At 46.9% G+C, this 22,857-nt stretch overlaps 1 protein-coding gene across 1 annotated transcript in view; it reads right to left on the bottom strand.

Annotated features, from left to right (window-relative positions):
- B4galnt3 (beta-1,4-N-acetyl-galactosaminyltransferase 3) overlaps nucleotides 1-22,857 on the bottom strand; it is a 103,418-nt gene that overhangs the window by 4,948 nt on the left and 75,613 nt on the right. The window contains exons 4-17 of the mRNA XM_076852539.1: nucleotides 18,445-18,540; nucleotides 17,872-17,962; nucleotides 17,022-17,122; nucleotides 16,484-16,551; nucleotides 15,115-15,193; nucleotides 14,923-14,989; nucleotides 12,225-12,368; nucleotides 10,842-10,951; nucleotides 9,769-9,869; nucleotides 9,478-9,539; nucleotides 7,537-8,332; nucleotides 2,205-2,524; nucleotides 1,070-1,223; nucleotides 745-817 (exon numbers count right to left, since the gene is read on the bottom strand). Coding sequence (XP_076708654.1) covers nucleotides 745-817; nucleotides 1,070-1,223; nucleotides 2,205-2,524; nucleotides 7,537-8,332; nucleotides 9,478-9,539; nucleotides 9,769-9,869; nucleotides 10,842-10,951; nucleotides 12,225-12,368; nucleotides 14,923-14,989; nucleotides 15,115-15,193; nucleotides 16,484-16,551; nucleotides 17,022-17,122; nucleotides 17,872-17,962; nucleotides 18,445-18,540 — 2,262 coding nt within the window. The remainder of the gene's footprint in view (nucleotides 1-744; nucleotides 818-1,069; nucleotides 1,224-2,204; nucleotides 2,525-7,536; nucleotides 8,333-9,477; nucleotides 9,540-9,768; nucleotides 9,870-10,841; nucleotides 10,952-12,224; nucleotides 12,369-14,922; nucleotides 14,990-15,114; nucleotides 15,194-16,483; nucleotides 16,552-17,021; nucleotides 17,123-17,871; nucleotides 17,963-18,444; nucleotides 18,541-22,857) is intronic.

Genomic DNA, 22,857 nt, shown 5'->3' with positions numbered 1-22,857 from the left:
GGGTCAGCAGAGGGCTGGTGAGAATCCTAGGAGAATCCCTAGGCTCTTCTCTATTAGAATGACTAACAAACTTGCACAGAACCAACCACTGGGCAGGTTTCCACACTACTGAGCATCAGAACAGAGTTCTTACCATCCAATAGTGAATTCTGACTCCCCCCAATTTTTGTGGGCTCTGAGGACTCTGGACAAATGCTCCATTGTCATTTGCTTAGTCCCACACTTGGCCTGGGCCTGCAGCATAGCAGGGATAATGCTCCTTGCTACAGTTTGGATAAGTATCCCTCAAAGATGCATGAGCTGAAGGTTTGGTTGCCCATCTGTAGCGCAATAGGAAGTCAGTGGAATGTTTAGGAGGTAGGCCTGGTGTGGGGGGAGCTAGTGCCCTTAAAGGGGGTATTAGGACTCTGGTTCCTTTGTATCTCTCTTTTGTTTCCTGGCCACCAATAAGTGAGGTGCATCCTTCATTCCACAATGATGTTTTGCATCAACACTGGACCAAAGGCAATGGGGCCAAGTGACTATAAACTGAAAGCTCTGAAACAATGAGATAAAACAAACCTGTCTTTCTTTTTAAGTTGATTCTCTCAGGTATTTTGTTGCAGTAACAAAATATTACTGTGGAACTAACACCAATGTGTCCCCATTCCCTTCCCTTTTCATGAGCTGACACATCTCAAATGCCTCTCTACCTCTTAATCAGTCTCTAAATCATATCTCCTAAGCCCCCTACAGACTGATTACCTTCACCAGGTCTATGCCAGCCTGAAGTCCAGCTGAGCGTTCAAAGTTTCCACTGAGCTTCATATACTGGTAGCTGTAGGAAGAGGAGAAAGCAGGGGCTGAGGATTAGGACTCATCTGCAGCGGTCCCCTGGAGGAAGAGGAAAGCTCTTCTTCAGCACAGAAGAGATGGAGTGTTCCTGGGATGGGGTTCATATCAGCAGATAAGTCCTTAGGGAGAACCTAGCGACTGGGTGGGACTTCTGGCTCTGCACTGGACTGAATAAACCCTAGGACTTCAGGAAGGAGGCAGCCCAGGTTGTGGTGTGGTCAGGGGTCCTCCTCACCTCCGCAGCTTGGATCTCTTCAGAGCTGTCTCAATATCCATGTCCTCACTGCTATAGTCAGTGATGATGATGTTGAAGTGTGGGTCACTGGTGACTTGGAACAGGTTCTCCATGTCTCTGATGAACTGGTGCACCCAGCGTGCCTGGTTCTTCACTGCCCCGGTGGGCCAGGCAGGAAGAAAGAAATAGGTAAGCGAAAGATGATCATATCCACTGAGAGCTCCAATGTGAGTCAGGAGTCCCCATCAGACCTTTGCTTAGGGAACAATGTGGCTATAGGAAATCATTTAGCAAGAGCAGAGACCCAAAGAGAGGGAGTGCTCACAAGTAACCTGGCCTCTATATCCAGCTCCATGAACATTCTGAGAGAAGGCCCTTGAGAGAAGGCCTTGGGCTAGGGCTCATCATTAACTCTCTCCTAGCAATCCTGCCATGTGCTAACCTTCAGATGTATTTTCTATCCTTTCCTGCAACACTGTAATACTCCTGCCTGTTATAAGTTTTCCCTTTTCATTACCAAAACCATGCGGGACCTGGCATGGTGGTGCACGCCTGTAATCCGTGTTACTTGGTAGGCTAAGGCAGGAGGATTGCAAGTTTAAGGCCCACCTCAGCAATTTAGCAAGGCTCTTGGCAATTCAGCAAGATTCTGTCTCAAAATAAAAAGGGCTGGGGATGTGGCTCAGTGGTAGGGGTGTCCCTGGGTTCAATCCCCAGAACCAAAAAGAAACAAATAAATCAATAAAAACCACTCTAGGGCTGGGAATATGGCTCAGTTGTGGAGTGATTGCTAAGCATGCTCGAGGCCCTGGGTTTGAACCCCAGCACTAAAATATATAAATAATAATAAAGCCATTGTATATAGTATCCTCCTTATCTTATTTATTCAACAATCTCAGTTCATAATCACATCCAGTTCTGAAACCTAGTGTGAAAGAAAGATCACTGGCCTACAAGTCAGCATCTATTCTTAGTTAATTTACCAGTCATAAGCTCATTCCTTTTTGTGTGTGGGAGGCTCCATTTCCTTAATTATAAAGTGTCTTCTTCAACAAACTCTTGGGAGATTCAATCAGAGAAAACAGATCTGGGTGCTCATAATTATCATTAGGATCCCTACCCTCCTGAGGCTTACCAGGCACGACAAAGTGGACCACAGCTCGGTGATTCCATGAGAAACCCTGGGGCCAGCAAAGCTTGGGCTCTGGATCCCGGACATTCAGGACATGTCTCCGACGTCTGTGTGGGCTCCAGACCAGGCCCTGCAGATTCCGGGCCTCGGTCTCCTCCCCACCTGCTGGATCAATACCTTGCCAGCCTCGTGTGGACACGTACTCAGAGAGCCGCACCAGGCGCTGGCCTTGTTCTAGCAGTTCAAGCTCCAAGAGGTAGCGACCACCACGTAACTGATCCTGACGCTTCTCCACATTCACGATGCGCTGCAGCTGGTACCTCCTGTGGCAGAAAAGGTGGGAGACTTGAGTAATCCTCCCTGCATTGTGAAGGGAGCATGTGGGGTAGAAGCCCATGAGATCAGTTATCAGGAGACCCTGGGTTTTATTCTAGCTTTTCCATAAGCAAAGGGACCAAGGGAAGTTGCACAACCTCTCCAGGGCTCAGTGCCTCCATCTTTAAACACATACCTACTGAGCTGTGATAATCTCTAAGGTCCTTTATAGCTTAAACATTCTAAGTATACAAGGTGAATATGAGGGGTCACCGTGAAGAGGTTCCTTGATAAATTGACTCTAGTTAATAAAAATTCTTTGTTCAAATTAACATTCTGATATGTTGACTGGTTGGCTCAACATCATTAGTCACTAGAGAAATGCAAATCAAAATCACAAACAGCATGGTATTGGCATAAAAACAGACACATAGACCAATGAAACATAATAGAAAACCCAGAAATAAATCCAGGTATTTGCAGCCAACTGACTTCCACCAAAAGCAGCAAGAACACAAATTATCTAAAGGACAGTCTGTTGAAATAAAGGGTGCTGGGAAAACAGGATGTGCACATGCAGAAAAGTAAAACAAAACTCCTATTTCTCACCACATACAAAAAATCAACTCAAAAATGAATCAGACTTAAGACCTGAAACTATGAAAACAGGAGTAACGCTTTAGGACATTCATCTGGGCAAATATATTTTAGATATGACCCCATAAGCACAAATTGATAAATGGGATTACACCAGACTAAAAAGCTTCTGGGAGCTGAACCCCTGCCCAAGGAGTGGAGGAGACAGAGACGACCAATGCGGCCCCACTCGCAGAGGAGGAGAACAATGGCACTGTGGCCCCCCATCTACCAACACGTGGCTGTTCTGGCCTGTTTCTGTCTAGAGACAACAGCCAGGACGGGGAAGACCATCACCAGGTCCCCACAGGCCTGGTTACACCAGAGGTGAGGTATTGGTAACCTGAAGAGATATTACAAAACTATAGCGTAGAAACTGTAATACTTAGGAGAAAGACACATGAACAACATGAAAAAACAAGGGAAGAAAATGCCCCAAACAAATCATGATGCTATAATAATAGAATCCATTGACAGTATAGGAGATGAAATGTCAGAGAAAAGTTTCTGGGATGGGGGTGTAGTTCAGTGGAAAAGCATCTGTCTAGCATGTGTGAGGCCCTGGGTTTGATCCCCAGCACTGCAAAAAACCAAACAAACAAAAAGTTCCTGCACAATGAGTGAAGAAACAACCTACAGAAAGGGAGAAAATATTTGCAACTTGTTCTTCAATGAAAGTTTAACATCCAGAATCTATAGGAAACACAAAACAACTCAACAGCAAAAAAAAAAAAAAAAAAAAAAAAAACCTCAATAATCTGATTTAAAAATGCAAAGATGACCTGAATAAACATTTCTCTCCCTCCCTGCTCCCCACACCCTGCCTTCTCTCTCTTTGCAGTACTAGAAATTGAACACAGGACCTTGAACATGCAAGGCAAGAGCCCTACCACTGGCTATTTTATTTTAAGACAGGGCCTTGCTAAGTTGCCAAGGCTGGGCTCAAATTTGAGATCCTCCTGCTTTAGCCTCCTGAGTCACTAGGATTATATGCATGCATCACATCTGAATAGAGATTTCCTAACAGAGGATATATAAAAGGACAATAAGTATATAAAAAAATGTTCAACATCACTAATCATCATGGAAATGCAAATAAACCACAACGAGATATCATTTTAGCCTACTGTCAGGGCTGGGGTTGTGGTTCAGCAGTAGAGCACTCACCTAGCACATGCGGGCACTGGGTTTGATCCTCAGCACCACATAAAAATAAAATAAAGATATTGTGTCCAACTACAACTAAGATAAAATATTAAAAACAAGAATGTCTACTGTCAAAAAGTCATAATATAATAACAACAACAAGAAGCTGTCCAGGATGTAGAGAAAGGGGAACTCTCACGGAGTCCTGGGAATGTAAATTAGTACAGCCGCTAAGGAAAACAGTATGGAGGTTTCTCAAAAACTCTAACTAGAACTACAATAGGATCCAGTAATCCCTCTACTGTACATACATCCAAAGGAACTGAAATCAGTATGCCGAAGAGACAATTACATTCACATGTTTATTGCAGCACTATCCAACCAGCCAAGATATCAAATCAACCAAAATGCTCATCTTCAGATGAATGGGAAAATGTTGTATATATACAATGTTATATTATTCAACCATACAGAGAATAAAATTCTATCATTTGCAGTAACATGGATGGAAATGGAGGACCTATGTTAAGTAAAATAAGTCAGGCACAGAAGGACAAATACTGCATTTTCTCACTTATGTGTGGAAGCTAAAAATTGATCTCACAGAAGTAGAGAATGGAACAGTGATTACCAGAGCCTGGGAAGGGGATGGGGAAAAAAAATAGGGATGGAGAAGGATGGTTAATGAGTACCGGGGTTTAGTGGATAGAAGGAATGACTTGTAATGTTCTATAGCACAGTAGGATAAATATAGTGGAAAACAATTATTTCAAACTTGCTAGTAGAGAGGATTTTAAATGCTCCTAACACAAAGAAATGATAAATGTGGAAGGAGAGAGATATTCCAATTTCTCTAATCATTATACACTGTATACTTGTGTTGAACTATCACACTATCCCATAATTATGCTTAGTTACTGTGCATCAATTCAAATAAAAAATATGGCTGGCAGGGCTCGGGGAATAGCTCAGTGGTAGAGTGCTTGCCTAGCATGCTCCAGGCAGAGAGTTCAATCCCCAGCATCATCAACAACAACAAAAAGGCCGCCGTTGTGGCTCAGTGGTAGACTGCCTGCCTAACATGCATGAGGCACTGGGTTCAATCCCCAGCACCACATAAAAATAAACAAATGAAATAAAGGTATTGTGTCCTTCTATAACTAAAAAAAAAAAAAAAAAAAAAAAGGCTGGGGATGTAGCTCAGTGATAAAGTACATATTTGACTAGCCTGAGCAACATAGAAAAAAAAAAAAAAAGAAAGAAAACTAATAATTACATGACTGGTGAAGAACTGAATAATTTATAATTACATTTAAGGAAAAAAGTTACATCAATAACTTATTACACATTTAATTTATTCATATAAATTATCTGGGCTAAGTAAAATTTATGACAAATCCATGTGTGAATTGGAGCATTCAGCATGTATATTTTACAGTAAAGTTCATTTATTTATTTATTGAGCTATGTTTAACTTCATGCATGTTAAGCAAGCACTCACCACCTCCAACCTCTACAATATTAAACATTGTAGATTACTGGGAGAAGACTCCTAAATCACAATGAGATTCCATTTTGTTCCCATTAGATGGTTATTTAAAACAAAATAAAATGGAAAATAACAAGTGCAGATGAGGATGTAGAGAAACTGGAACTCTCACATGCTGCTGATGGGAATGTAAAATGATGTGGCTGATTTGGAGAACAGCTTGGCAATTCCTCAAAATGTTAAACACAGAGTTACCACGTGACCTAGAAATTCTACTCCTAGGTGTACAAATACCCAAGAAGACTGAAACATGTTTACACAAAATTTGATACATGAATATTCAGTGCAGCAATGTATTTGTAATAACCAAAAAGTAGAAACAATCCAAATGTCTATCAACTGACGAATGGATACACAAAATGTGGTATATCTAACACAATGAAATATCATTCACCAGTACAGAGGAATGAGGTAATTGACATGTTCTATAACGTGGATGACCCTTGAGAATATTTTGCTAAGTGAAAGGAGACAGATGCAAAAGGACACATATTATATAATTCCATTTATATGACATGTCCAGAATAGGCAATTCTTTAGCAATAAAAAGTACATTAGTGGTTGCCAGGGACTGGGAGGAGGGAGGAATGAGAAGAAACCACAAACAGATGCAGAGTTTCTTTTAAATCCCTTCCTTCTTTTAATTAGAAAAGTGTTCTTCCTATGATGCCGAGGCTGGCCTCCTGTCCTGGACTCAAGCAATCCTCCTACCTCACCCTCCTGAGCCCCTGGGGTTATAGGATGTACCACAGCACCTGGGTATAAAAAAGGTAATAAAGGTAATAAAAATGTTCTGGAATTAGTGGTGAAAATTACATAATATTGTGAATATACTTTTAAAACCAATGAATTGGCCAGGTTTGTTGGTACACGTCTATACTCCCAGCTACTTGGGAGGCTACAGCAAGCCAATCACAAGTTCAAGGCCAGCCTGGACAACTTAAATGAGATTCTGTCTTAAAATAGAACTCCAGGGGCTGAAGTTGTGGCCAGTGGTAGAGCACTTGCCTGGCATGTGTGAGGTCCTGGGTTCGATCCTCAGCACTGCATATAAATAAATAGATAGATAGATAGATAGATAAAATAAAAGATCTATTTACAAATATATATATATATACACACACACACACACACACATATATATATATCCCTAGACATGCCTCATGACTGAGCCCTAAGATATTTTTATTTAATTTTTAAATTTGAGACAGACTCTCGCTAAGTTGCTTAGGGCTTTGCTAACTTGCTAAGGCTGATCTGGAACTTGAGACCCTCCTGCCTCAGCAGGCGCCATCACCAGCAGTCACTGTATTTACAGGTAGATACCAACATGCTTGGCTTAGCCCTGAGGTCTTAATTTGTACTTTTAGCCTCTGTTCTTCCTGTTTGTCCCTCTCTCTCTCTGAGGGAGGGGACCATATCTACCAAGCCTTCTCATGCCTCCACTGGGGGCCTGGGTCAGATACCCAGGTATTTTAGAACCTGTCTGACTGGAACAAAGGACTAACTGGTGCAGAGCATTGCCAGGGGCAGGGGCCCTAGGCACTTGTCCTTCTTAGGAGCCTGGGTTGGGAGGAAAATTCCACTATTTTGCAGCAGGGGGCACTTGCTACCAGCACTCAAGTCCCTGCCCTCCTGGTCAGCCAGCAGCACCCCAGCCCTTGGCCCCAGGAAAGCCCTTTACCTTACCCCCGGCTCCTCTGGTTGAGCTTCTTCAAGAAGACCCGTGTGACCTCAAGGGCCTCCTGCTCTGGAAGCAGCAGATTGCCAGATGTGTTACAGTTCAGGTCAATCCAGTCCGTCCTCAAAGCTTGGAAGTCGAGATTCCGGGCACTGAAGGTCTGGTCCCAGTTTACTACTGGGTCAAACACAGGGACATATTCGAACACCTCACTCATATCCTCTTCCTCTTCTTCCTCCCCCTCTTCCTCTCCCTCCACTTGTCCTTCCTGGCCTGCAGCCGCCACCACTTCCTCCTCTCCATGCCAACCCCATTTCGGGGCCAGAGGCTCCATCCTGTCACCCCTTCTCTGCTCAGCAATGTATGATTCCACTTGGTTTAGCCACTGGGACTGCTCTAGAGTTTTCTGGGGTCGGTCACCAGTGGGCCTGGGTCGTCTCTTAATTTGAGGCAGGTTCCCCGCCAGGCGCCCAGGGGCCCGATTGTCAGAATGAGGTGAATCTTGGCTGGGCTCAGGGCTAGGTTTTCTCTTCCTCCTCGCCGGTGACAGGACTGGGATGTCACTGGCCCTCACTGGGAAGGGACCAGTGGAGTTATGCTTGGAAATGGGAGCCAGCGGGGCCCCCTGAGGCTGAGCCAGGAGCTTCCGCAGGCTTCGGAGGCGGTAGTCAGTGACCTCCTGGCCGGGGTTAGAGGCAATCATTTGTTTTCCCTCTCGTATCCTGGTATCCTGGTCCTGGGAGGCAGGGGTCTCCTCTGCCACTTCTTCATACGGGGATTCTTCTAGAAGGTCCTCCTCAAAACCTGTTAATAATAACCATTCCTCATCAGAGTTTTCAACCTTTTCCCAAGAAGACAGAGAAGGCTGCTGCTGAGGATGCGTGTGAGACACCAAGGGGCTCCAGATGGGGACTGGATCCAGGCTCTGCCAATGAATTGTGAGACCTTGGGAAAGTCTTTCAACTTCAATTAACCCCAGCTTCTTTATCTGCATTAAGGCTCCAAAAATCCACCTCTCAGAGGGTGATTATGAAGACTGGTGATATAAAGTACATAAAGTAGGGTTGGGGATGTAGCCCAGTGGTAGAGCACTTGCGTAACACGTGTGAGAACCTAGGATCAATCCTCAGCACCACAAAAACAAAACAAAAGTACACTAATAAAGTACATAAAGTGCACAGCAGGTGTCTGGCCCCTTTTAGGACCCAGTAAATGTTCTCAGGCATGCCATACTCCCTCAAGAAGAAAAGCCATGCATGTCTGTAATCCCCAGCAGCTGGGGAGGATGAGGCAGGAAGATCACGAGTTTAAAGCCAGCTTCAATAAAAGCGAAGCAACTCAGTGAGACTCTATCTCTAAATAAAATATAAAATAGGGCTAGGGATGTGGCTCAGTGGTCGAGTGCTCCTGAGTTCAATCCCTGGTACCCCCACCCACCAAAAAAAGAAGAAAGGGCCTCTCCTTAGCAAAACTTCCCAAGTGGTATGCCAAGGATCGTTTTCCCCTCCAGAAGTCCAAGTAATCTCTAGGGCTCTAAATCTCTGCCAGCTGACCCTAGCATGCTGTTAAAAACGGTGTCATTCTTCACATGTACCTTGATATGGAAAAGTTGAGAATGTTGTTCTCTATTCCCTTGGGTGAGGGGAGGGGTCAATGTGATTTGGATTTTTTTTTCTTTTTTTTTTTTTTTTCCAGTACTAGAAACTGAACCCACTGAGCAATATCTCCAGCCCTTTTTATTTTGAGCTTTGCTAAATTGCTAAGGCTGGCCTTGAACTTGGGGTCCTCCTGTCTCAGTCTCCCGAATCACTGGGATTACTGGAGTGCACCACTGTGCCTGGCTGTGACTTGAATTTTTAAGATCCTCAGGGGCAGGGCTGCATGATCTGAACCCCTACCATGCTTGCCCCTCCCAGCCTGACCCAGAAGCCTCAGCTGTCACTCTGTACCTGGATACTTGGGCCCCTCCTTCTCTGGCTGGTCAATCTTGATGTACTCCTGAAAACTGAACCTGTAGGAGGAACAGAGATGTGGATTGCCTTCAGGTTCCATGCAGGCTCAGCGATGGGCTGGAATGGAAGAGGAGACTAGGGAAGAGGATGTGTGTGTGTCGGGGGAGGGAGGTACCCAGGAAGAGCTAAGACTCCTAGGACTGGGAGGGCACTTGGGGCCACTCTAGTCCAAGCAGCTCTCCTGGCTGGGAATAAGGCTACCTTCCTGCCCCATTCAGTGCCACTTACCTGTCCTGGTAGTAAGCATTTTCCTGGTAGAAACATTTATTGTGGGTCTCCATGTGGCTCAGGCGGGTATAGTCATTGGGATAAACAAAGGACAGATGAACCTGGGAGTGGAGAAAGCAGAAGCAGAAGGAAGAGGGTGGGATCCTGTTAAGGAACTAGGTAGCTGGGTTAGCCTATCCCTGGTTATCATAATACAGAGCTCCTAGGGACCCGTCTATGGCAGGGAGCAATGGGCTACTCTGAATGAAACATTTGGTTATACTACCTGGGATTCCCCTCTACCCATCACGTCTCTCTCCTGGGTCCTCTGGACCAAACACACCCTTGAGGCAAGTTGTCTAGTTCACATTGCCTCATCTCCTCTTCTGGCTCAAATCCCCCAGCTATAGCCAGGTCCACTCCCTCCTCCCTGTGCCATCGATCCTCTCCTGTCGCCTCTGAAGCTTTACCCGCCACCTCCTACAGCCCAAACAGCCTCTCTTCTTACTGACTGTACTGCCTCCTTAGCCCTCCTTAAACAAGATCACTGCCGCTAAAAACAATTCTCAGGCCTCATGATGACTCCTGACCACTTCCTTCCTGCCCCCATCTCTCTCACAATCTCACAGCTGAATATACAGTGTTCACTCTGCCTCTCTGGCCTCTAAATGGGCTCCAGGTCCTCTAAAGCTAAACATGCCCATTGTTGATTTTACCCCAGTGCCTTATTGGAGCTTAACAAATGCCACTGAATGGAAGGCCAGTGGGACTGAGCAGGACAATGTGTGGCTCTAGGAGCAGGGACTGTAGGAAGCCTCAGCCCGGCCACCTGACATCATCAGTGTAGCAGTTGATGTGTGTTGGGTGGTGGGGGGTCCTAAAGCACAGCACCCATTTGCATCCCCTGCAGAACAGTCCGTCTGGGTTAGTCCATGTAGAATGGAAGTTCTGCCCAGTCCAGGGACCTGTGGGACCATCCTGTCTGCTGGGATGGGGCATAGGGAAAGTGGGGAGTCAGCCTCAAGCACCGCCCACCCTAGTCACAGCCAATAATCCCTCCCCAGTCCTGCCCCAAACCCAGATCCAAGACTTACAAAGCGGAGGCCCTGGTAGCGCTGCAGAGGGAGCCCATCCACCAAGTAGCTAGGTTTGTAGGGACAATCAGGCAGGATGTGGCGGAGGTGGGACTTGGGGATCAGAGGCACTGAGGACAGGAAAGGAAGAGGATTGAAGGCAGGGGATGAGAGCATAAATGGGGCTGGCTTAGAGCCATGGAGAAGGCAACTGGCAGAGAGTGAGGGCTGAAGTCCTCTGAGTAGCCACTTCTCAGTATTCACTGGTGTAGCTGTGAATCATGTCCATCAGCTGAGGCTACCAAATAGGCTGGCACCTCTCTCCAGGGGCAGGGGTGTTCAAGGAACACGTTGGTGGCAGAGGATGGAGGACATGCAAAGCACAATGTGACTTTGGAATCACAGGACTGGCCTATCCTATAAGGTCACTAATAAGGTCTAGAGACTTTTGAGAGGCCACAAGCCACCCTAGTGCAGTACCAATAACTGGATTTCTTTTCATGGGTCAAGAATCCCTTTATCTTCCAGTTGTCTTTTCTTCATCTCTCCCCCACTGGGGAAATGGGAGAGAAAGCATTGTTATCTTATAAAATATAAACACTATTTGGGATTAATTCTATGGTAAAGCATATTACTGAACCCAGGTGGACTTTATTGCTGAGCAATATCTCCAGCCCTTTTTATGAGCTTTGCTGAATTGCTAAGGCTGGCCTTGAACTTGGGATCCTCCTGTCTCAGTCTCCCAAATCACTGGGATTACTGGAGTGCATTACTGTGCCTGGCTGTGACTTGAATTTTTAAGATCCTCAGGGGCAAGGCTGCATGATCTGAAATCTGAACCCCTACCATGGTTGTCCCTCCCAGCCTGACCCAGAAGCATGCTCAAGGCCATGGGTTCCATCCCCAGCACCAAACAAATAAAAGTAATGCTTTAGTGTCAACATATTTCTCATTAAATGACAAAGAGTTGGAATTTTATTTGTGATACAGGAGGGATACATGGGGCCTTCTGGATTCTGATTCTATTTCTTGTCCTGGGTAGTGGTTATACAGATATATTTGCTCTGTAATAATTCATAGAATTATAAATTGGACTTGTGAGACCCTGTCTCAAAAGAAAAAAAATCTTAAAAGGTTTGGGAATGTAGCTCAGTGGTAGAGCACTTGACTAGCATGTGGCCTTGGGTTTGTTTATAGCAGCACAAAACAACAACAAAGAATTGTCAAATTGGATGTAAATATTTTTGTGCTTTCTTGTATGCCTGTTATATTGTATACAAGGGGGAAAGATCCTGTGACTTGTGGGATATTGTGGTAGAACTGCCAAGTCTCCCGAGTGTCCTCCATCAATACTGAGGGAACTGGCAGTGTGCTACCTCCAGGTGGGATGTGGCCAGGCCTTACCTTGATAGAGGGTGTCCCGGGGGTCTGGCCGAAGCATGTCAGCAGGAGGCTGCTCATCTCTGGCAAGGGAGTCGGAGGAGCCCACGTGGCTGGCTGCTGTCTGTGGGATGTGGCCCACCTCATCCATCCTTAGGATGGTCTCATCTTGGCCCAGGAAAGAAAGAACAGAAGGAAGCTGTGAGTCTCAGAAGAATCCCGCCTCCTCGCCTTTGAGGGACAAGGGAAGGGACCCTGACAGCTTCTGTATTCTAGAGGGTGCAGTCCAAAATGTGCTCTGTTATTTTTTCACAAAATGGATTAATGCTATCTTATAGAAAGTTGCCATTATATTTAATTTATTTAACCAACACCTATATAGTATTTATTTTGTACTATTTTAAGTGTCTTACAAATATTAATCCATTTAGTCTTCAAAACTACCATATGACTTAGGTACAGGTTGAGTATCCCTTATCTGAATAGTGTTTCAGATTTTGGAGTTCTTTGGATTTTGGAGGATTTGCATAGTTGAGCATCTCCAGTCCAAAAATCCATCAGGTGCTCAAAACTTTTAGGATTTCAGCTGTGTTTGTCTGTAATCACAGCAACTCAGGAGGCTGAGGCAGGAGGATTGCAAGTTTGAGGCTAGGCTGGCAACTTAGCAAGACCCTGTTTCAAAAATTAAAAAGGGATAGAGATGTTGCTCAGTGGTAGAGTGCCCCTGGGTTCAATCACGAGTAATGAAAAAAAATAATAATAAAATGTTTTGCATTTCAGAGCACTTCAGATTTCACACTTTCAGATTAGGTATGCTCAACTGCTACTATTATTATTTCTATTTTACAGACTTCAGCATAAGAATCTAAGTCATTTGCCTAAGATCACACAACTGGCAAGTGGGAAATCCCAGCTTGAACCCAGGCAATAGAGTTCTAGCATCTGTGTTATGAGGCCTCAAAGACTGCATGCAAATCAACAACCACAATGAGTAGGGCGCCCCCTAGTGTGAAGCACAGCTCCCAACAGCCAAATAGGAGATCAGCCTCTGGTGTCTTTATCAAGTTCATGAATATTGACCTTTTCTGTTCTGTTCTGTTTTGTTTTTGCAGTACTGATGATTGAACCTAGAGGTCTGCAAATGAGCGTTCAACTCCTCAGCTGACCTCATCTCTTTTCTAACCACACCACTTGGGGGTTGCTTGCTTTTCTCTGCCCTCTGTTTTTTTTTTTTTTTTTTTTGTCTTCAGCCCCAGATAGCATGATAGAGTTCTTCCTTCTACCCCCACGGCTAGCTACTGTTGGCACCTCTTACTGGTTCTTACCTGAACTTTGCTATGGGCTTCTTTCTTGGTTCACATTGAATCTGTGGATTCCAACATCCCTTCTTCCTCTTGCCCTATCCCATCATCTCATGACCTGTACCCTCTGCCCTGACCTTGGCCTTCTACTTTGGTCACCAGCAATGTCCTCCACCAACCATGCCACCTTCTCTCATGAGCCCAGACTGTCCTGTTCTGTCTCCACCCAACACACTGACTTCCCACCATCACAACAGTTTCCCTGGGCATGCCTTTCCCATCCTCCCATGGGGTTCTAGTCCTGCCTACTCTTCTTGCACCTACCTTGGAAGTCCACAAATTTGGCGGGGGGAGGGTGTTGCTGGGGAGGAAGCCCAGGAACTTGCGCATGCTAGATAAGCACCAGAGAGCTACACCCCCAGTCCCACCATATTTATTTTTAGTGGGGTCTCCAGATACAAATCTGGATAAGGAAATGATAAGCAGTAAAAAATACAACTAAAGAGCTCATTTCCTACAAAGTTAAAGCAGATTACTGTTTCTTCTTCTCTTGCCTTGGCTTTGCAAGAACCAGGGTTGCAATTAAGGGACTGGAGTGAGATGTGGTGGAGCACACCTGTAATCCCAGTGACTCAGGAGGCTGAGGCAGGAGGATCCCAAGTTCCAGGACAGCCTGGGAAACTTAGTGAGACCCTGTCTCAAAATAAAAAGTAAAAATAGCCGGGGATGTGGCTCAGTGATATAGTGCCCCTGGGTTCCATCCCCAGTACCACAAAGAAAAGGAAAGTCCCTTATAAGGTACATGATTTGTACATCTTTTCTTCCATTGTGTGGATTCTCTCTCTTTTTTCAGTGCTGGAGATTAAACCCAGGGCCTCATGCATGCTAGAAAAGTGCTTTACCACTGAGCTGTACACCTAACCCTTCTTTTTACTTAATTTTTTTTTTCTTTTTTCTTTTTTGGTACTGGGGATTGAATCTAGGGGTGGTCTGCCACTGAGTTACATTCCCAATCCTTTTTATTTATTTTTTTTTTATTTTGAGTCAGGGTCTCACTAAGTTGTTGAAGACCTCGCCAAGTTGCTGAGCCGGCCTCAGATTTGTAATCCTTCTGCCTGAGCCCCCTGAGTCACTGGGATTACAGGCCTGTGACACCATCCCTGGCAAAGGCACTGCTCTAAAGAGAGTGCTCAGAGAGCTTCCAGCAGGATTTTACAGGGGTTGCTGACTCTGGAAAATGAAAGACCCCTGACAGTAAGGTCCCTTAGGTTCTGCTCATTGCTTTGGACCTTCATACCATGTCCCAAGCACTTTAGCCCCCACTCCTCCCACCTCACCCTGGACCACATTCCCCAGGTGTGCTGAGCCCCACGCGCAGGCACCCCAGCCCCCATTTCCAGGCTAGGGTAGAGCTTACTCACTTGTGAAGAGGGACAGGGAAGAGGAATCAATTATGGTGAACTTGGCTCCAGGGTCATTCCTTCGCCACTGGGAAAGGAGAGAGGAGGTTGTGATGGATTGGAAGTAGCTGGACTCTGGACAGGGTTCAAGGGACAAGAGCGGGGAAGTGCCAGGAACTGAGCCGGGGTTGGCAGGGAGAGCAGGGCACTCACCGCGACCTCCACGTGGTCAGTGCCCTCATCGTTCTGCTTGTGCAGCACCTCAAAGTAGTACCTGTGGGAGGCTGAGAGGCTGGCAGAAGGGAGAGCAGGGAAATGGGGAGACAGTGCCTCAGTCCCCAGGTCACCACCCTCACCCCTCTCCTCTGCTCTGAGAATCCCAGCAGCCTGCCTTTTTTTAATCCCTGGGGTTAGAGCCCCCCCCCCACCAGCACTTACTAACTGTGTGATCTCTTCTCTTCTGTCAGTGGGTAATAATAGTACTCACTTCACAGGATAACTGGAGACCACTGGGAGAGCTCCTGGGGCCACGCTATCCCTACCTTGCCCACACTGGCCAGCAAAGTAACAATCCTTTCACTGTTAGGAGCAGCCTCGTGCCTGCTACTCTAAGTGCTTGACATATACTGTCACTAAGTCACAAACTTTGGGTAATTTCCCCAGAGTCAAGAAGGTAGTAAGCAGGAGTGGGGGATTCGAACCCAGGCAGCCCTGCTTCAGAGTTCGCGTCCTTCGCTGATGGGCTGAATTCTATAGGAAGCACTCACTATAACAGCTGGCACATATTAAGAGCTCTTTGCAAGCCAGGTGGTCTTATTTTTCCTTCTATTTTTTTTTTTGTTTTGTTTTGTTTTGTTTTTCTTTTTTGGTGCTGAGGGTGGAACCACGGATCTTGCAGGTGCTCTACCACTGTGTCTAGCCCCAGATTATTATCTTCAAGCCAATGCTTGTAGAGGCCACCAGGTGGTGCTCTGAAGTCGGGCTAAACCCTCCTTTTCAGCAGCACCTTAGATGCCAGCTATCATCGCTTTGCCCCCAGACTACCCAGGGATCTTCACAGTCAGGTGATCTGCAGTTCCCCGTAGAAATTCCCGGTTGCCCAGGCAGAGCAACCAGTCAAGGATGTCACAAGTCTGGGTGTTTCCAGGGACAAAGAAAATGGGAAGAAGGAGGGCCAGGAGAAAGGAGACCTTTTCTAGGCCTGAGTGTTACTGAACAGCTGTGTGGCCTTCAAGAAGTCACAAGCCTTCTTTGACCTCAGTTTCCTCATCTGTAAAACGAGGAAGGACAAATCAAATGGTTTCAAAGACTCCAGAAAGTGTGGGTACCAGGGCACCCTGAGCCTGTGGAATAGGAAGGCTGGGATGGTGGAAAGGCGGGCTATCTCATAATGGCCTTAGCCATTATGCACCTCATGATGTCTGTCGTGGGCTGGGGTGGGCTCACTCAATGGTAGAACACTTGCCTAATCTGTGTGAGGTACTGGGTTCATTCCTCCACACCACATTAAAAGACAAATAAGTTAAAAAAAAAAAAAAAAAAAAAAAAAAAAAGAATATTTATTGTGACCCTCTCTACTCACCTTACTGGCTTGGAAATTTGACTTCGAAATTTCCCAAACTCTCCAGGGGCCGTCCATTCCTTTCCAGTCTAGAGGTGTGGGGAGAGAGAGAAGAGAAGGAAAAATAGAGAACATGAAGAAGGATGGGAGGTGATGAGTGGAGACAGGAAGAGGCAGAAAGGAGAAAAGCAAGAGGGAAAGAGTAGAAGATGAAAGTGATAGAAAACAGAAGAGAATTAAGGAGGGGGCTGGTCGGCTCAGAGAAGACACATCCCACCAATGCTAGAAGAGGCCTCAAGCTGTCAGCCAGCTCGGAGCCTAAGTCCTGTCTCAGCACAGAGCTAAGGCGCCTACAACCCAGAAGACGTCTGTCCTGGTCCCAGTGCAGAGATGGGCCTTCTCTGGGCCCCAGACTAACTCCTCACTCTACCCCTTTGTGGCATGGGGTAGGGTGAGAGCTCACGCTCCTTTTCACCCCTTCTTCATACCAGAATTGCTCACAGTAATGACTTTGCTCCTGGGACCACTGGCAGAGCTCCTGGGGCCACGCTATCCCTACCTTGCCCACACTGGCCAGCAGCTGAAGGCCTGAGACCTGGTCGTCACGGCTCAGCCAGAATTCAGCGTTGTCATCTGCAGCAATGGCAAACTGGATTTTCCCTGGGCAGTGGGGAGAGAATGTCCAGGTAAAAGCAAAGAAGGCATTGCATAGAGTTGAAGGTCTTTTGTTAGGACTTAAGTTCCTCTCAGGGGACTTGGTGCGGAGGCTCCCCTCTTTCTACAGTGAGAGTCTCTACATTTTCTTCTTCTTCTTTTTTTTTTTTTTTTTTTTGTTTGGCACTGGAGATTGAACCCAGGGGCCCTTTACTACTGAGTTACATCACCAGTTCTTTGTCATTTTTTCTTTTTATAAATTTATTTATTTTAATTAGGTATTTCTGATAGAAGAACGCATTTGGATTCATTGTACATAATCTCAGCACAACTTTTCGTTTCCCTGATTGTACGTGATGTAGCACTGCACCACATATGCAGTCATACATGTACCTAGGGTAATAGTGTCCATCGCACTCCACCACCCAGTCCTTCTTATTTATTTTTTAAATTTTGAGACAGGATCTCACTAAGTAGCTGGGATCACAGGTGTGGGCCACCATGCCTGGCTGGGGGATGTTTCTATATCCTGGGGGCAGTGTGAAGATGGAGAATCCAATACAGATAGGGAGAGAAGTTGCAGCCTTGAGGGGGATCTGGATGGGTCCTCACCATGACTCAATTTCCCCTCTCTCTCTGATAAGAGGGTCCAGTCAGTCAATGGCAGGTTTATTTCCCAACTAAAGGCTTATGTTCTCTGAGTCCCCAGCAGAATTCGGGAACAGAAAGGAAGATGGGGCTTTGAGGTGCCTCACCATCAGTGAAAGGGTGCAGGTAGCCAAAGATGCGGAGGCCATAGTTGGTCCATTTGGGAGACACAGCCAGCTTCCTCAGGGTTGTGCGGATCTATGGAAGGAAAATAGAAGGACACTAACTCAGAAGTGGGAAGAGGAAATGGAGCAAATTGTTCTACTCAGGGTTAAGAGAAAACCAGGCCCTCCTGGTTTTCAGAGACAGATGGGACCAAGGGTGTGGCTTGGCCAGCAGAGCGCAGATTTCAGCTCCCATTTGCCTCCTCATTCAAATGTCTTTATGCAGTGCACACCCCACACAACTGTCTGTGGCGGCTTTGAGTAAACTATATTTTGAGCCACTATGATAACTGAAACTGAAATGATGCCAAAGGTGGTAGAGGAATTGAAAGAATCCCTGGGAAGGAACAACAGAGGTATTCCTGGCAGAGGAAAGGAAGACCCACTAGATAAAGGGAAGAATATGGACCAGAAAAGAAGCAAGGGAAGAGGAAGGAAGCAGGAGATGAGAGACAGGACTGGGGCAGAGAAACTGGGGTGGAGGGAAGCAGGCAGGGTTGCCAGGCAGGCACTCACGTGTGGGTACAGTGGGAAATGGAGGTTCCTCCTGAGCTGCTGGATGGAAGTGCCACACCAATCTTCAAACACATGCAGGTTCGCGCGGCCACGGAACTATACGGAGAAGAGGATGGTGGGTGAGTGTGAGCACCTGACCCATGTCCCGTGGCTCCACAGCTCCAGGAACACGGAGAGGCCAAGCCAGGGCTCCTGTGAGGTGCGGCTCGTGGTCATGCCTCCATTCCCATTTGGCACCCCCAGCTCCTCTCAGGAACCGCCATAATTTGGATCCGTGACACCCCAAAGGCCCCTGTGGTGAAGACTTGGTCCTCACTGATGGTGCAAAGAGAAAGTGGTGGACCTTTAGGAGGTGCGGCCTAGTGAATGGAAGTTAGGTCACTGGGCATGTCCCCTCGATGGGAACATTGGGACCGTGGACCCTTTCTCTTGCTTTTTGCTTCCTGGCTGCCACAAGGAGGCACAGTTTTCCTCTGCCACATGCTCCCGTTATGATATACTGCCTCACCACAAGCCCAAAAGCAAGGGGCCAAGTGACATGGCCTGAAACCTCTGAAATCATAAGCCAAACTAAACCTTTTTTCCTTGTAAGTGGATTATCTCAGGGATGGAAAGCTGACTAACACAACCTCCACAGCCTGACCTAAGGATGGGTCTGTCTTTCCAGCCATGCATGTGCAAATACACACACACACACACACACACACACACACACACCCTGTCATTTCATGCAAGAAGGGGGCTGGTTTGCATTCCCCAGGCAAGGGAGGGTGGTAATAGCCATGACGGAATAGCAGAGATGATAGGGAGCTAGAAGGAGGAGCTAAGCTGGGTTTCAGCTCAGAACTTGCTCCCCTCCTCTGCCCCCTCCCCGCTGCACCTCCTAATGAGAGGAAAGCCTCACAGCTGTCTGCTGGTGAAACCTTATCTACGCAGTGGTCTTCCCGCTTCTGGCTGGGGTTGGGGGAGCAGCTGGTAAAGAGCTATGGGAGGTATCTGGGGGCCCTATGGGCTGCTCCCACCCGGGGCCTCCTGCGGCTCTCCCAGGCACTCAGAAGCCTCTCATGCAGCACTGATAGGTAGAAGCAGTCTGTCCCCTTCAGGCCATGGCACTGATCAGGGACGGGACTGGCCTGAAGGCCTGGAGTAGAGGCCCCCTTCAGAAGAAAGGGCTAAGGCAGAAACCAGTACCCAGGGTGGGTGGAAAGGCCGAAAGTCCAAGAGAAAAGGGGACGCAGGGATGCTGTCCCAGAAGATCCAGAGTTTCAGATTTCCCTCGCTCAGCTCTTTCCTCCTCCCTGTCCCCAGAGCTTCATCTCCAGGTGCCTCAATTAATTACACTATGCAAACAAGCCCAGTCTGTCCCTCCCCTCCGTGGCCCATCGGTTACCAAAATCTGAGCTGCCCTTAGGAAACCTGGGCAGAGGTGGGAGGGACACCCAAACGGGATGCCCAGATGGAAGGGAGTGGCAGGAGGTCTTCAGTGAGAGTGGAGGAGGGGAGGGAGGGAGGGAGGGAGGGCAGCAGCTCCTCAGCAGCCAAAGGTCTGGGTGTGGCTGGTGGGATGGCCACGGCCTTGGGGGTAACATGGCCCAATAACTGGATCCAGAAAAGACACAGGGCAGCCTGTCCCTCCCTGACCCTTCAGTAACTTGGCCCTTCCTGGGCCGGCTGGCCTGGTCAGTGCTAGGAATGTGGGACCTTGGGAAGCAGCCATTAGTCACAGGAATATGAGTTGGGGGCTGGGATGGGTGGGAGAGGGAATGTGGGCTGGGTAGGTGGGAGGCGGGTTAAAGCCTTCAAGGAAGCAAAGAAAGAGGACATTGTGTTAGTTCTGGGGAAATTCCTCAAGTCCAGTTTATAAGACTCAGTTGTCTCCTCCCAACAGCCTGCTCTCTGCCTCCTCCCTGGGAGATTTCAGGGCAGATCCAGAAACTGAGAGGGAGGGCAGTGGGAGAGGGCAGGCCACCAGAGAAGTCCACTGTGTGCAGCCTGCAAGTCAGAGGCTGCAGGGGGCTGGGGCGGGGGAAGGAGGGAGGCTGGCTGGCCACCTGCCCCTGCCCCTCAGGGCCTTTCTTGCTTTAGGAATGGAACCTGGGACACTTTGGGGCAGCCAGACCAGGAGAGGTGGGACTGCTGGAAAAGGGCTGGCCATTTCCTGGGAAGTCTAGACCCTTACCAGCATCAGGCTAGCCTTTGAACTGGGCCTGCCCTACCCTTGGCTATAGATAGGGTTATCTCAGGGAAGCATCGGTACCCTCCTCCTTCCCAGGCCTGGACTGGGAACCCTACCTGGATTTGTGTCCCTCCAAGTGTGGGGGATTTTATATCTAGCAGGAATATGGGACTCCAGCACACCAATCCTGCCTTCTGCTCACACTCTCCCTGTCCAGTAGGGGCTAAGGGAAGGGCAGAGGTTCCTCCAAGTGCCAGAGAAAATCTATGGCCAATTATGGTTCTGGAACTTCCAGTAAGAAATAGTGGAGAAGATACTCTTGGAATGGTCTCATTTTAGAGGTGAGGTTATTGAGGCTCAGAGAGGCAAAGTGACTCCCCAAGGACACACAGCAATTAACTCTGTGGAAATGGGGAGGGTTTAAGCGGGTATGCATCAAAAGGGTGAGGCCAGCTTTTGGGTCCTCACACTGGAACATTCACCATCTTGATCCGTCCTCTGCTGGACCATGGCCAGGCTTGCCAGGCCTGCAGCAGACCTATGTGGATCTCAGCTTCTTCCCTTCCAATGAGTCCTCATCTGTCTCCAGAATTATCATTCTAAAACACAAATCTGATCAGGCTGCCCTGCTGCTTAAACCTCCAGACAGCTTTGGAACAAAACCTCTCTTTCCTTGGCTCAGCACAGTGATGCACATACCTGTAATCCCAGCAACTCAGGAAGCTGAGGCAGGAAGATCACAAGTTCGAGGCCAGCCTCAGCAACTTAGGTGCCCTAAGGAACTTAGTCTTAAAATTAAAAATAAAAAAGGCTGGGGATTTGGCTCAGTGGTTAAGCATCTCTGGGTTCAATCTCCAGTATAATAAACAAAACAAAACAAAAACCTCTCCCTGGCCTTTCGGATTGACCTACTTTGCTAGTCTCACTTCACATTCCTCCTGATCATACCTACGCTCTACCCACACCATACTGCCTGTCTTTGCCTAAAGTGTCCCGCTCTTGACTTCTGCTTTTATAAATGTCATTTCCTGATTGAAAGGTCCTATCAGGTTTCCCATGTGTCAAACTCTTATTCATTCTTCTGAGCTCTTCTCAAGTATTTCTCTGAAGTATTCTCTTCCTTCCCCAGAAAGAGTCAATAGCCCTCCCCGGTGCCCCCAGCACATCTTAATCACTGAATGAACAAAAGCTTGCAGGAGCTGAGCCCAGAACAACATGTCCCTGCATTTATTCTATAAGCATCAAGTGCTTTCCACCAGTCAAAGATGAAAGAGTTGGGGATGTGGCTCCATGGTAGAGCACTTGACAAGAATGTGTGAGGCCCTGGGTTCAATCTACCCCAGCACCACTAAAAATTTTTTAAAATGTACAGAATATAAGACAAACTACAATGATGGTGATTTAGAGATCTGAAAACAGCAAAGCCTGATCCATACAAAAACTTACACATAAATACTCACAGCAGCATTTTTCAAAATAGCAAAAGCAAAAAACAAAAACCCCAACAACCCAAATGTCTACCAACAGTTAGATAAAATGTAATACCTTGGCACCATCTTCCTAGAAATTTTTGAGCCCTGAGGGCCATGTGAAGAAGTGATTGACTGAAGTGCAGAAGTAGAAAAAGGTCCAAGCAAACTGTAGCTCGTGGGCCCATGGAATCCAAAGAAGCAGAACTAAGAAATGCCAGAGGCCAGGGAGCTGGTACACGCTGATGGACGGCATGCTGAGGACCAGAACTCTCTCAGGGGAGAGAACTCCCACCACCATTGCATCACCAAGACCACCTCTGAGAGGCCCATTGCTCATATAAAACATCCCCAGTCCTGTGGCTTTCTGTTTTCAGTCATGGGCAAGCGTAACATATATACAATAAAACATCCCTTTTGTTGTCTTAGTTGGAGAATTTTTTACAAAGGTGGCTTATCTGTGCAATGGCATTTAATGAAGTCATAAGAGTGACACACCGACACTTGCTGCAACATGGATGAACCTTGTAAACAAACTAAATGATGAAGCAGACACAGTACCACATATCGTATGATTCCATTTCTATGAAGTATCTAGAACAGGCAAATCCAGAGAGAGCGAAAGTAGATGACTGTTTTCTAAGGGTCGGGAAGAGGGTAAGGAAGGGGGATGTAGCTAGGGAGTGCAGGGTTTCTGTTAGAAGTAATTAACAATAAAATTGACTATGAGGGATGCACAGCTCTCATGAATATACTAAAAGCTACTGA

Source organism: Callospermophilus lateralis, chromosome 4, assembly GCF_048772815.1.
Source record: "Callospermophilus lateralis isolate mCalLat2 chromosome 4, mCalLat2.hap1, whole genome shotgun sequence".
In the NCBI taxonomy this organism is placed as follows: Eukaryota; Metazoa; Chordata; class Mammalia; order Rodentia; family Sciuridae; genus Callospermophilus; species Callospermophilus lateralis.
Note: the sequence above shows the minus strand (reverse complement) of the source record. Positions and strands in the feature narration are given on the sequence as shown.